General features: G+C 40.0%; 1 protein-coding gene across 18 annotated transcripts in view; it reads right to left on the reverse strand.

The window, feature by feature from the left end:
- Positions 1-15,818, reverse strand: part of srcin1b (SRC kinase signaling inhibitor 1b) — a 185,385-nt gene that overhangs the window by 102,559 nt on the left and 67,008 nt on the right. For all 18 annotated transcript variants that reach the window (XM_054749529.2, XM_054749534.2, XM_054749528.2 and 15 more), the window contains one exon: positions 9,773-9,799. In XM_054749529.2, the coding sequence (XP_054605504.1) occupies positions 9,773-9,799 (27 nt within the window). The remainder of the gene's footprint in view (positions 1-9,772; positions 9,800-15,818) is intronic.

A 15,818-nucleotide genomic window follows, 5' to 3' on the forward strand; every position in this document is an offset into this window, starting at 1 on the left:
AAGGGAGAGACCAGACCCTCTGCAGAGAAAACTAATTTCAGCTGCTTGCATCTGTGATCTCATTCTTTTATTCACTATAAGCTCGTGACCATAGGTGAGGGTAGGAATGTACATTGACCGATACAACAGCCACATCATTGTAGACACAGCGTGGGTCTGAGGTCATGAGTAGGATCGGTGATCTGGACCTATCTTCACTGTAAAAAAAACTCACATTCTTCATTCTGAAAAGGTAACAGTGTCATGTAAAACTACTTTGTGTTGTATCATCACTAAATGCCTTGTTTCTGCCAGGGTACCCCAGGCCGGCTGTGGCTATAGCTCATCACCACCAGTGTGTGTGTAGATGAATAATTCACAGTATGCTCTGGAGTCCTCTATACAAGGTCATTTAAATGTTACCATCACATACTGTCTGACTGAAAGCTGTATTATGTACACCTAAGAGCTGTGTGTGGTAGGGTCGATAGATGTATGTTGCATGCATGTATGTACAGTCTATGGTTGCATTCTAACCAAAGATAACACGTGACTTAAAATTGTAGAACAAAGTGTTTGATTGCCTAGTTACCATCAGACGGTAAGCACGAGTCTAAAAGCTGCAGGAAGGGCGGCTGCAGGTCAGCTGTAGGTATGATACACTCACTGTTGGCTTTAGATTTATTCTCTCAGTCTCATCTTCTGACATTTTAATGTGAAATATAGCAAACATGTTTTGTTCCAATACAGAAAATCCTTCAGTGGAGTTTACACTGGCTCGGTCAGCAGAAGCTGAGCAAAGAGCCTCCCAGGTATCAAGTCATTTTAGTTGAGATGCTGAGAGCTGCAGGAAGTGTTGACTTTAGGAGAGCTGCAGGTTAAGCAGACAGGCGGGTCAGATGAGTCAGTTCAAGAGATTAATTCATGCCAGGTTAAGGTGGATCTAATTATGACTTACAGTTTTTGCTAAGTTCTTTCTGCACTACTTTGTCACAAGTAGGGTTTCTCTAAAACAAAAATAATTAAAATTCGCATCTTTCTATTTTATTTTCCACAACTCTATATTGCAGTTTCTACATACAGTCATTATCTTAGCTACTTCTTCCTGAAGGGTTTAAGGGGAACTGGGCAAGAAATGGGTTTACACAGTTCACCAGTCCATCTGCAGGGACGTCAAGACAAACGAGACAGAACCATTCACGCACTCACTCGCATCGTCTCTGAACTAACATGCACATTTTAGGTCTGAGGAGAGAAACCAGAGTACTCGGAGAAAGCCCTCACACGCACAGGGAGAGCATGCTAATGCTATGCAGAAAGGCTGCAGCCCAGAGTTGAACCAGCAACACACTGCAGTGTCACACACATGTGAGGAGTGAAGGGAGAGAGCTCCTCTGTGTAAAAATCATTTTGATTTGTCGTCCTCTTAAAGAAGACATGTCAGACAGTTAAGTGTTAAGACACTTGATTTTAGCCAAAGGGCTGACAGGTGATAAGATTTAATTATGTTGATTCATTTTTCTTTCTTTGTTTTAATTAAGTGCCAAATACGACAACTTTAACTGCAACTTCAAAAAAATTAATGCGTCCTCGAATCACACGTTTTGTCAGTGTTTGTGAAAACCTGTCAGACATTACCAAAGTAACACTGTCTTGTAAAAATCTTACAGTCGTGGGACATGTTGAGTTGACTGATCAGTTTCTCTTCTAGCCATGTAAAAATATTGCTGTTGGCTTGCAAAACCACAAACTGCAGATGGTCTTTTGACAGTTTTTTAATGATCCATAAAGATTCTTTACTGAAAGCAACGTTTTCTTTGAATTTTCTGGCTGATCTGGGCACCGGAAGCATGTGGCTATGAGGTAAGCTAATCTCAAAATGTTTTCTGAAATTTCATGATAATTACTAATAATTAAAACGTAATTTCTGTTTAATTCTGCTGGTCTATAAAAAAAATGACATAATTTTTGTTTACTCAAAACACTAAGATGTTCTTATTGCATGCAGAATATAAATTAACCATTTATTTATATTTATTCATTTGGCAGAAGCTTTCACTCAAAGTTGCTTGCCTTGCAAGTATGTTTAAGACCGGTGGAAACTGAAATACCCAGAAAATAATCCACACATGCATGAGGAGAGCATGTTAACTCCACACAGAAAGGACAGTCAGGAATTGAACCTGTGACCTTCTTTCTGTTAAGCAACAGTGCTAACAACTGCTACACAATGCAGCCATCTATTTATTTAGGGGTGAACAGAAAATTATCAATCATTATTGAAGTGGTGAAACCAGCTTATTTTGTTTTAAATGTTGCCTAAATGAAGAACAGAAATCCCTTCTGGGTTATTATTCTGACCTGCTCAGGTAGCTGATGAGGAATAAGAGTGTGTGGAGGGATTTATTTTGAAAGTCTGTCAGATTCTCTGTGGTGTTCCAACGTTTTATTTCCTGTTTTTCTCATTGAGTCCATACACAATAAGTCAGCTAAGCAGCTGCTGGTTGTGACTCACAACTTGTGAGATATTTTGGGATGGATCGAGGTTAGCATACGCCGTAAAGATGAGAACGTCACCTGAAACCCAGATCAGAACGTGAGCACATCTGACTCAGGTCCAACAGAAACCATTTGTCTAAACCAAACTGGATGAGGAAAAATGTGCTAAAAAATTCTACATAAAATTCCTATTTAAAAGATGGAGAGAGAGACAGTTCAGTCAGAACAAATGGCAGTTTCTCTGATTACAAGAAACAAGCAGGTTGTGTTCAATCACTGCACTAACAAAACTTTACTAATAAAATGTCATTAATAAATCTTAGCTAACAAAACTTTACAAAAAAACTTCATCATTAAAATTTCACTAAAAAAGTCATGACAAAACTTTACTAATACAATGTCATTAATAAATCTTAGCTAACAAAACTTTACCAAAAAAAACTTCATCATTAAAATTTCACTAAAAAAAGTCACTAACAAAACTTTACTAACAAAACTTTACTAATAAAATGTCATTAATAAATCTTAGCTAACAAAACTTTACCAAAAAAACTTCATCATTAAAATTTCACTAAAAAAGTCACTAACAAAACTTTACTAACAAAACTTTACTAATAAAATGTCATTAATAAATCTTAGCTAACAAAACTTTAACAAAAAAACTTCATCATTAAAATTTCACTAAAAAAAAGTCACTAACAAAACTTTACTAACAAAACTTTACTAATAAAATGTCATTAATAAATCTTAGCTAACAAAACTTTACAAAAAAAACTTCATCATTAAAATTTCACTAAAAAAAGTCACTAACAAAACTTTACTAACAAAACTTTACTAATAAAATGTCATTAATAAATCTTAGCTAACAAAACTTTACAAAAAAACTTCATCATTAAAATTTCACTAAAAAAGTCACTAACAAAACTTTACTAATAAAATGTCATTAATAAATCTTAGCTAACAAAACTTTACCAAAAAAAACTTCATCATTAAAATTTCACTAAAAAAAGTCACTAACAAAACTTTACTAACAAAACTTTACTAATAAAATATCATTAATAAATCTTAGCTAACAAAACTTTACCAAAAAAAAACTTCATCATTAAAATTTCACTAAAAAAGTCACTAACAAAACTTTACTAACAAAACTTTACTAATAAAATGTCATTAATAAATCTTAGCTAACAAAACTTTACAAAAAAAACGTCATCATTAAAATTTCACTAAAAAAGTCACTAACAAAACTTTACTAACAAAACTTTACTAATAAAATGTCATTAATAAATCTTAGCTAACAAAACTTTACCAAAAAAAACTTCATCATTAAAATTTCACTAAAAAAAGTCACTAACAAAACTTTACTAACAAAACTTTACTAATAAAATGTCATTAATAAATCTTAGCTAACAAAACTTTACAAAAAAAACTTCATCATTAAAATTTCACTAAAAAAAGTCACTAACAAAACTTTACCAACAAAACTTTACTAATAAAATGTCATTAATAAATCTTAGCTAACAAAACTTTACCAAAAATAAACTTCATCATTAAAATTTCACTAAAAAAGTCACTAACAAAACTTCACTAACAAAACTTTACTAATAAAATGTCATTAATAAATCTTAGCTAACAAAACTTTACCAAAAAAAAACTTCATCATTAAAATTTCACTAAAAAAAGTCACTAACAAAACTTTACTAATTAAACTTTATTAAAAAAAATAAACTTCATTAGTAAAACCTCACTAATAAAATTTTACTAATAAAACTTTACTAAATAAGTCATTATTAAAACTTCAATAAAATACTTTAGCAAAAGTAAACTTCATTAATAAACTTTACTAAAAACATCACTAACAAAACTTTACTAATTAAAATGGATTAAAAAAATAAACTTCATTAATAAAAACCTCACTAATAAAATTTTACTAATAAAACTTTACTAAATAAGTCATTATTAAAACTTCAATAAAATACTTTAGCAAAAGTAAACTTCATTAATAAACTTTACTAAAAACATCACTAACAAAACTTTACTAATTAAAATGGATTAAAAAATAAACTTCATTAATAAAAACCTCACTAATAAAATTTTACTAATAAAACTTTACTAAATAAGTCATTATTAAAACTTCAATAAAAATACTTTAGCAAAAGTAAACTTCATTAATAAACTTTACTAAAAACTTCACTAACAAAACTTCACTAACAAAGCTTAACAAAACTGTTCCAGCCAAAACTCATTACTAAATCTCCCCTAACAAAATTTCCATAACAAAACTTTATTAACTAAAGTTCACAAACAAAACTTTTCCGAAAAATAACTACATTAAAAAAACTTCACTAACAAATTTTTACCAGGCAGATGTCATTAATAAAACTTCCTGTCATGGTCTGAGGCATTTACCCTCACTAATCTCTACCAAGTCATCACTCCTGCAGGTGCGCGTTTCCGGGGAGCAGCTCAGCTGCAATCACCTGGCGATATGAGGAGCAGTCTGAGACCTACACAGCGTCAGATGATTTACTCTGTTTGGGTTTCCGACCAAGTCTCAAGCTTTAGTGAAAGACTTCTTGTGTTTGTTTTTTGTCCCGCACCTCTTGTGACTGTTATTCTTGTGCTGCAGATATTACTCCACATCACGGATCTCAACTCCACATCGTCTCCACATGCTCTCCCCGCCAGCCTCGCTTTACGGTTTGGATTCGTCATCACCATCATCTCTCATCGCCGACGACTGGATCCCCTTTCGAGCACCTCCCCTACCTCAGGCCAGATCAACTCCCTCGTTAGCGCCTACACTTCCCCGTTGTCTGGTAAGACTGTTCCAGCCTGCACTACTTACATTCCCTTCTGCCTTCTCCTCACCCTCCTGTGGTCTCCCGCTAGATTCAGACCCTGCACGTCAGAGCTTCCTCAAGACCACTTCACTCCTCATCACTTTATTTAACAAACAGTATTTTTCTCTTACCTTGTCTCCCAGCTCCGATTCTGCATGTGGGTTAGAAAATTAAATGCCAACATGACACTTCCCTAACAAACCTTTACTAACAACACTTCCCCACCAAACTATCAACGTCGCATGGACATGCAGATCAAGTCTATATTGAGTCCATCAGTCTAGACCAATTCTGGATATCTGCTGGACGTCTAAATATGACCCCACTTGTGTCCCATTCCATCTGTAACGGGTCGGCCCGGGCCGGGTAGCGTAGGTTGTTTACATATCTGGGTGGCCTGGTATTTTTCCGGGCCAACCAAGGCTCATTCTCAGCCCTCTTCTCGAGGGGGTCTGCTTCAGGCCGACCAGGGCCAACACACCCACTGCTGACAGCAAATTCACACCTTCCATTAGAGCAAGCCTCTGATTGGTGGGTAGAATCAGCCCACATGGGCTTAAGGCAAGGATGTGTGGAATCAACCGGGCCAGGCTTGGGCCGACTGGGGCTACCCGGCCCGGGCCGACCCGGTACAGATGGGAATGGCCCATTGGATGTCAATATAAAGTGAACCATGTGGACCTTGGGTTGTAACTTTTTTGGACATCATGGGCACGTCTAAAACAGGTGTGAGAAATGACATTTAAAAAAATTGTTGCTCACTGCTCAAAGACCCATCGTAGTGACGTCCTGTCCAGGTCATTTCCCTCACCTTCCCTTTTTGGTCCACTGAAGGTACAGACTGTGGCGCCAGATGATGTCTTTCATTGGCGTCTTGTGGACCATGGTATTCACTTCTCCATGACCTCCAGATAGGGGCTACATTTGGTCTATAGTAGGTCTTTGTGGACATCCTGTCGATGTCACGTAGACGCGTCTCAGTGACGTCATATCCACATCACTTCCCTCACCTTCATTTTTTGGTCCACCAAAGGTGCAGACTGTGACGCCAGATGACGTCTTTTTTAAAGAGCAAGTCACCCCCTACCAGAGTCTAACTCCACTCCCACTTCCTGTTTGAAAAATGCAACAAATGCTGTTGCCTGGCAGACCGAGAGGGCGGAGCCGCTAACAAATACACACACACACAGGCTCATGACAGCATTGTGACATCATAATGTACCAGTTTATATCATAGCCTACCTGTTAGCCAATAGCGGTGGCAGATTTAAATTCAAATATAGTTCAGAGTTTTTACCTGACAACGGCACAACACTGACAGTTTTAGGCAGAATATTTAAATTTTAACTAAGATGCACTGAAGTGCCAAATTATTGACGATACGTGTCTGCAGCACGAGTAGACACTCGTTTATTTAGTTTATCAGCAAAAAAAAGTTTATTTGGGGGTGACTTGCTCTTTAACATTCCCTAGTACGTCCAATACTGACGTCTCCAGGACTTACAGAAACGAGCCAATTCTGCCCCAGGGAGTTTGTTGTGGATGTCCTTTCTACAAACTATTATTTGGCTTCTAAACATATTTTATACTGTCATTAATATAAAATGGAAAAACACAAATGATCAGTTGAATAACCCTTTATAGGGCCAGCGCCCATATTTGGACACTTCCCCTCACATCTTAAATTATGTTGGTGTGCCTTTTCACAAACTCTTAGAATTACAGGAACAGAGATCAAGCTAGACACGGTTTTCACCATGGCGCAATTCCACTGATCAGTGTGGGGCTATAACACTACAAATATTTGTGTCTGCAGAGCCAGAAAACTGCTTGGTCACCTCTCGTGTTTCTGGTCAGATCTCTAAAAATAACAATGCTAGGTTTATGAAACTCTCACGTCACAAGGTTGACTAGTTGTGCTAAATGAGGATAAATGTGTTGTTAATATTAAACTCAATGATGTTGGTGAAATCTTAGTATGAAAATCAAATCTGCCACATTTGAACATATACGCCCTGAACACGTAAAATAAATTATGTTTTTTTTAGGTAAAATCTGTTGTTTTTTTTAGACAGTCTTAATATTGATGGTAACAGTAATAACAATTGACTTTGAACATCTTAGGTGTGTTCTTGCTGTGTCTTTCTAAATCCATTCTTTCGTTCTTTTTTAAACACAGAAACTGTAGCTACAAACAGGTAAACAAAACTGTTTCTGTGTTTAAAAAAGAACGAAAGAATGGAACAATTGACTTTATTTTGCATTTGTAAACTAACGTTTCTCTGGGAAATAGAGAAGGACAGTTATTGCGCCAACCAATCTCACCATCAGTGATGATGAAGATGACATTGAGGCATATCCTCAAATATAGAATATTTTAAAATGTTCAAATGATTTGTACTTGATCAGAAATAGTATCTATAAGTTTTCAAAAAATATTCCACACTAATCTGTTTTTTAAAAACATTCTATATTGTTTAATAAGCTGTATTACTGAACAGTGATCAAAATATCTACATTATTCTAAAATGTCTTATAATTATCTATACTGTTCAAAGAATATTTATTAAAATAAAATTATTTTCTAATAGAAATTTACAAAAAATACGTACTTTATTATTCAAAGTTTACTAACACAACTTCAGTAACACATTTTTCAATAAAACCTCACTAACAAAACTTTATTAATAAAATTTTACTAATAAAACTTTACTAAAAACCTCATCTCGTCTTCTTCCGCCTATCTGGGTCCGGGTCGCGGGGGCAGCATCCCAACTTGGGAGTTCCAGACAGTCCTCTCCCCGGCCACCTCCACCAGCTCCTCCGGTAGGGCCCCAAGGCGTTTCTGGGCCAGATTGACCTTTCAGCTGTAACCTGTTTCTGATCATGTCTTTAGTCCCGCTGCAACACTGATGCATCAGTCTCAGACATCATGGAGCTCAGGTGTTATTAGAACTACCTGTGTGTCTTTACCACCCAGCTTCAGCTCTTCTGTGTTTGGGTCTGACTCAAGCTCGGTCCAGCAGCACCGAACCAGTGTGGCTCTACCGGCTCGCTGTGACTGCAGCGTGATTGAGGAAACACCAGAGCAAGTCCGAAGGCAGCACAGAACCAGCGTGACTCCACCGGCTCATTGTGACAGCACCGAACCCGGCGTGGTACTATCGGCTCGGCCCAGCAACATCAAACCCGGCTTGTTCCACCGACTCGACCCAGCAACACTGAACCCAGCATTTCCCCACCAGCCTGGTCCAGCAGCACGGAACCAGGAGTGGTTCGATTAAGACAGGACCAACAACATCGCGTTGCGGTGATTACACAAATTGAACATCTATGAGTGGCAGGGATGCCGGGAGGAAGAGCTGCAGGACGAGGCAAAGACATGGCTCAAGACGACCTGGAGGAGATCAAACGATCACTGAACTTCATGTCAGGTGAGCAGTGAAATATAACAGCACAGCAGAATCGATGTACTTTCTCCAACGTTTGGGGAGGTGTCCAGGAGGCATCCTAACAAGAAGCCCCAAACCACCTCTACTGGCCCCTCTCAATATGGAGGAGCAGCAGCTCTACTCAGAGTCTCTCCCGAATGTCCGAGCTCCTCACCCTATCCCTAAGGCTGAGCTCAGCCATCCCACGGTGAAAACTCATTTTGGCCGCTTGTATCCGCGATCTTGTTCTTTTGGTCATCACCCAAAGCTCATGACCTAGGTGAGGACTGGGCAAATTGAGAGCCCTGCCTTTCGGCTCAGCTCCTTTTCCACCACAACAGGCTGGTTCAGATTCACTACAGACACCGCCACAGTCCGCCTGCCGATCCCCCGCTCACTAACACTAAAAAAACCTTCATTATTAAAACTTCTCTAACAAAACTCTACCAAAAAAGAAAACTTCACCTGAAAAACTTCCCTAACAAATCTTTACTAATAAAACTTTACTATAGTAAACTAAACTTTAGCACAATTGTCATAACTACACTTCAACTGTACTAATATCTGCACTAATGTACTAACAGCGTTACTACATGTACTGACTATAACTGTAGAAATTGTTGTAACTGTAGGAACCTTTGAAATAACTGTACTAACAGTAACTGCAGTAACTATGCACATCAAAAATACTGCACCAAATGTACTAAAGGCTGTACTAACTGTAATAACTGGGTGATAACTGCACTAACTGGACCAATAACCATCCTAACTAGAGAAGAGAGAGTGGTAGTTTACAGGCAACACCTGCTACAGGCTTCTGCAATGATCAAGTTCAAATGTAGTGCCTGAAATTTTGCAGTATGTCACAAAAGTGTCAAGAGTAAAGTGTGTATCAACATGTGAGCAACACTAAACACGGTGGAGAAAAGGCAAGCAAGCATGCAGAGACACAAAGGAGTTATCCTATTAGAGACGAGTCCACACAGATTTATGCTGCAACACAAACACAAAGCTGGCACTGACCTTGAAGCTCCAGTAGTTTGGTTGTTGCTAAGAGGGAGGAAAAACAAAGAGGAGAGGAGGCAGAAGGGATGGGGGGTGACGGGAGAGAAACAGGATTGAGTGTGAGTGAGACTTTGTCCTCACGGATCAAGCTGTAAAAACTTAGCAAAAGTTTGAGCAAAACAAGAGCTAGTGAGAACTGAAGCCAAAAGATTCTAATTCCATGTGGAAACAGGCTAAATCTGAAGGAAACAGACGAAAAAAACATTCAGAAATGATCAGTAGATCTAGTTTCCCTCATCAGAACACTGGCCACATGTATAAATTCACTCTGAACAGAGATGGGATGAACTTTCCTTCATCATACCTGCACCAGTCACTGAGCCACAGATGTCTTTGTGACTTGACCGCATGGACGTAATTTGGGGGTGTGGGGTGGGGGACATGTCCCCCCCCCCCCCCCACACACACACTTTTTCCAAAGACAAGTTTTGACCCCTGCACTTTTTACCATCCAAAAACAATATTACGCTACATTAAATTGACACTGGTTGAGCTCTAGGACCAGGCGGAAAACAACCATTTGTGTTGAAGCCTGTTTCCCATTAGAGCATACTGTAAAGATACCCCAACCCCCACCCCAGTGCCCCCCCCCCCCCCAACTTCTAAAGTGAAAATTACGTCCATGCTTGACCGTAATGTGTCCTCAATAACAGAAAGTGTAAAAAATCCCAACATCCCATTTTAAACAGCCACAGAAAATAAAACGCTGATGCAGACAAGCCCACAGATATAATCTGCTGTGGTGCATCTGGTGGGAGGAAAAAGTCATGTGCTAATTATCATGATGATAACGTGATTAACTAGCGTTGTTCTTTACTGCCATCCTAATAGATTTTTAATTGATTAGAATTGCTTCTCAGCAGTTAATAAAACGTTTACAGTGATTTCACACACACTAATTAGATGGGCCTGGGCAGCTCCTAGAACGTGAACCCACAGCAGGACTAAAGGTTGGCATCACGTATAAGAACCAAATACTCACCTCTACATTTGGATTCATGCAAAAGCCATTAAAGGCATAGATAGGTCATTTAGAGCTACTTTACATATGGGCCATTCCCATCTGTACCGGGTCGGCCCGGGCCGGGTAGCGTAGGTTGTTTACATATCTGGGTGGCCTGGTATTTTGCCGGGCTAACCAAGGCTCATTCTCAGCCCTCTTCTCGAGGGGGTCTGCTTCAGGCCGACCAGGGCCAACACACCCACTGCTGACAGCAAATTCACACCTTCCATTAGAGCAAGCCTCTGATTGGTGGGTAGAATCAGCCCACATGGGCTTAAGGCAAGGATGTGCGGAATCAACCAGGTCAGACTGGGGCCGACTGGGGCTACCCGGCCCGGGCCGACCCGGTACAGATGGGAATGGCCCAATAGTTTTTAACACCCAGCTATTGCTTTCAAACTGGTTTCAGTGGTTCTTGATGCAGAAACTGGAGCAATGTCACACGAGAAAGCACTCTGTGTTCTTCTGCTGACCAGAAACTGCACTTAACAGTTTTGTGGTTTGGATCTGTACATACAGGTACTACCTCGTTTATGACAATAGCTGTGTTCTATGACGATAGCTAGGCTAGCAGTTAGCTTTTTCAGTTCACCCATCATCAACGAAAAGCACAAAAAGAAGAATTTTGCATCTTGGCATCATAGCGGAGCCTGAAAGTCAAGGTAGGGTAATGTGTTTGGAGGCAAAGCAAAGAGCTTAAAGCAAGGGTAGAAAATCACAAAGGATTTGTACGTGATGAGGATCTGCCAAATGGAAAAGATCGAAGAATCGTTTATCATATCTAACAGTGTCACAAATATCTTGATGTCGGAATCACAGACAGAGCCGTGAGACATTGACTGACTGGTAGCGTTTATGTCAGGAGAAAGGTTCTGAAGAGTTTTAAATGAATACGCAGACTTAATGAAAATTGAAATGATCTTTAGCGGCGCCCCAACAGGTCCGTGTGTAACGAGCACACATGGTTGTGATTTCAGAGGTTGAGAGCAGCTTTCACCAGCTGATGATAAGCACACATCTATCATAGCACTCCAAACAAAGCATTACTCAATTAAATACCTAAATAATAAATGCTCAATAGCTGCTGCTCTGCTTCAATTGAAATGACTGAGAAGATAAATATAAATCAAAACCAGTAAAGCATTAAAATTATGAGACTAAAAGCAGCTTGTGAAGGTTTTTACACAGAGTGGGAACATCAGCATTATTTTTCTTTTGCACTTTGTTAAATTTGTGCATGTGAAGTACTACAAGGCCCTTCTGGGTAAAGGAGCAGAGTTGACAAGTAAATGTGGTGTTTCAGCCATTGGTGGTTAGTGTGCACTAATTCAACAGTAACTCCCCCGTCTGAACAGTAAAATTATCTGAGGGAGTTGAACTCCCGTAAGATAATAACTTCAACAGAATCACACTTTACAGAACAACTAAAAACACTCACGTACCCGGAAAACACATCTCTCTGTTCCTGGTTCTGTTGTCTCTGAGCGTTCCAAGTACAAACACAGTCGATTGTGTTACACAAAACTGCCTTCTCACTTTCAGATCCTGAACAAACGAGCCTGCAAATCGACTAAAAGCTGCCATGGCAAGTGATTCACAACAGAACACGTCTTCAGAAAACTGCTCTGGATCGAGGAGGTGTCACTAAACCCTCAAGACTGCAGAACATCATTCAGTCACAAATTCTGTTCTTTTGTTTTAAAACAAGGCAGATAAAGAGTGAAGCCCAGGTTCCTTCAGCGGTGTTCTGGGGAATCATGTTCTGTTCTGGGAGCTGAGAGGGACCAACATGTCTTCTGGTTCCTCTGCTGGACTCTGACATACATCTTGTGAAACTTCCTCTAGCTTCTTGTTGATTTCAGAGTCAGGACATAGAAATCAGGACATAGGAAACAAGCTATATGGGCCCGGAGGAAACACTGACCCAGTTCCTAGCTTCATGGGGCTTCTAGGCCTCAGTCCAAACTCAGAAACCAGAACAGAACATTGAACCTGATGCTGACCACTCTCAGTCTGATTTTGACTATAAAATCTATTTAATCAATTACTTCAATGTTGTCTTAACCTAAAAGCTAAAGTAAAAACAAAGGAATCAGAATGAAAGAATCCAGAGGAATCTGCTGTTTCAGCCTCACTCGTTTCCTCCGTTTCTCCTCTAACAGAATGAATCACAGTGATGACTCAGCAACTTTTGTCTGCAGAAAATACATTCAGTCACTTCTGTGGAGATTTGCAGGCTTAGGCTGAATACACAAATCTATTTGATTGAAACAGAACCAAACCGATTTGTTGGGTTGTCAGAGAGTAAACACGCCAGGATCAGGACCAGAACCAGGAACAGGCCTGATCCTGGTTCTGGTTCAGGTCCTGCTGAGTTTAGGGCACTTTCACACCCACACTGCAGACCAGAGTTCTTGTCCTTTGATAGGCTAACTTGTTCTTCCTGCTTTTTTATTCATGGTCAGTTTGGGGCAACAGTGCCCTAAAGAACATCTGTTGTAACTGCATGGCTTGACCCGGTGGATTGGTCGAGGTCAGGGGTGGGCAATCCTGGTCCTTGAGGACCACTATCCAACAGGTTTTATTTCTTTCTCTGCTTCAACACACCTGGTTTGAATCTAGTGGTGATTAAGAGGCTCCTGCAGAGCCTGATGAGCTGCTGAACAGGTGATTCATCCAGGAATCAGGTTGCTGGAGCACAACCCGCTGAACAGCCGCCCTCGAGGACCAGGATTGCTCACCCCTGGTCTTGGAGGTTCAAAGTGGCAGTATGAAAGACAACCAAACCAAATGAAGGTGCTAAATTTTGGGGCATTCCTCATCCTGATCAAATCGAGTTCTACTGGAAGTAAACACCAATGTGTTAAGAAATAAACCAAAATTCAAGATTTCCAGTAAATATGTCTTCAACCACAATCTCACTTCTCCTTAAACCCATCAAACTATTCCACCTAGCTACCACTATAGTTATTGTTGTAGATGTATAAGTTTGTAAACACACATTGGTAAATGGGCTGTATAATTAACAAAATGATGAGCAAAACATTATCAGGCAGAATGAGAAAAGTCAATTAATGTTCACCTTAACTCAGCAGACGCTAAAAAGTGTTAAGTCCTGGTTAGATCAAAATCATCCATACATCACCCTGAGTTATCACTGATCATTATTAGATCTCTTTAGATAATTAACCACTCGTTCTTCTAATTTAGCCTCTCTAGCATGCCTTTGTTCATGTCATGTACAGGGTAACCTTTGACTCCATGGCTTCTGAACTCTCAGTTGCTGAGATCTCAGACTGCCATCAGAGCCAGGCCTTAGGAACTGCTGCCACCCGTGAGGAAGTCCCAGGTGAGATCCTGCCATCAGCTGACTGACCTTTAACCCCACCTTCCACCTACAGGTTAGGTACAGTTGGGACCTCTGAGCTTTGTGATTCCAGAATGCTGACCTGTAACACGTTCACTTGGCCTTCAGCTTTAATCACACTCCATCTGTTCAAGCAAGGTCAAAGTTGTGATTTCTGCCACACGCTCATCAGAGCAGTATTATAACACGACTGTTTAACATTTAGGATGAGGCCTTTACACAAGTAAGTGTCTGCACATGCCTTTTCGATGACAGGAAGCAGTAGCGGGTTTAGGCACGGGCAGACAGGGCAGTTGCCCATGGGCGACATTTTTTTATGACACAAAAGGGGCGCACAAGCGCTGAGTAAAAAATAAAAACAAAAGAAATCTGCGCCACACTGAGGTTTTCTATTATCTGTCATATCACAGTGTCTAGATTGGAAACAACAAATTGGCGCCCCTGCAGCTGCAGGCGCTCCTGCTGACTGAGAACGTTCACGTGCTCCGTGCGTGTATGAAGAAGAGGCACGGGAGGGGTGCGGCGGGGGAATTCACCTCAGGGTCTTTCCCAAATGAAATGAGCGGGTAGGGGCTGAATCAACTGTAACATGGCTAAAGTCAATCACATCTTGATGTTCTTCTATTTAACGCACATTTCATTCATAATATCATAAACACAGGCCTATCATTCTTTCAGGTTTTTCTGAATCGTTTGAAATGGCCGAATAAAAAAAGGAAAAACCAAACGATTTTGTGGTCACCCCCCATCAAGGTCAAATTGTTTAGTCCTGACTAAAGGAAACTTATTGAGTCAAGAGCCAAACAGAAGAGATGAACATTGCAACGTGAGGAAGTATGGGGTTTATGTGCCAAAGGTCGTATTTGCCCGGCTGGGTCAGAGCTGGGTCACCCAGCACTTTCACCCACAGATTAAGACTTGAGCCGACAGCAAGTCTGAAGGACGCCACAACATCCAACACCTGCAGCTTCAGAAGAAGGACTTCTCCACAGTCTAGTCATAATAAAACAAAGTCTTAAACTTTCTTCATTATAAATGTTAAATAATCATTTGATCACTTTGCTCATTATAAATGTATTTTAATCAAATGAATGATTATTATGCTTTGGGTAATCATAATGAACTATAATGAATCAGTACTTATTTAAATAATGTTTTGAAGATGTTTAGCAATGACCTTCACATGTGCTCACACAGGCCCCACTTCACGGTAACTCAAAGCACATTTGCTCGGACGCACAACAAGTTTGCTTTGGGAAGAGAAGTGGTTTTTGGTAAGTTAGGAGAACGAGATTGAGAACGAAAGAGAGCAGAAGTGTGGAACAAACGCCACGGGGAAAAGAGCCCTGCAGGCTCTTTTCTCCCTCCACACTATTTCTGTCAAGCCAGACAGAATAGCTGAAATGCAACCAGCTAACGCAGACTTGTCCCAGTGTCTTTTGATTTCTGAGTTAATTTAAACTTGAGAAAGCGCGTCTGCCGAACGCTTCAGCAATGTGTAACGAGGTCAACTCTGGACTGGACCGTCAGCACACCTTCGTCTTCTCTGCCAGCTAAGGTGTGACCTGGATAAACATCCTCCGAGGTCCGGATCTAAACGGGGGTCCTAAGTACGGTGAGGCAGAGCACAATAG

The sequence above is a fragment of the Nothobranchius furzeri genome, chromosome 16 (genome assembly GCF_043380555.1).
Source record: "Nothobranchius furzeri strain GRZ-AD chromosome 16, NfurGRZ-RIMD1, whole genome shotgun sequence".
In the NCBI taxonomy this organism is placed as follows: domain Eukaryota; kingdom Metazoa; phylum Chordata; class Actinopteri; order Cyprinodontiformes; family Nothobranchiidae; genus Nothobranchius; species Nothobranchius furzeri.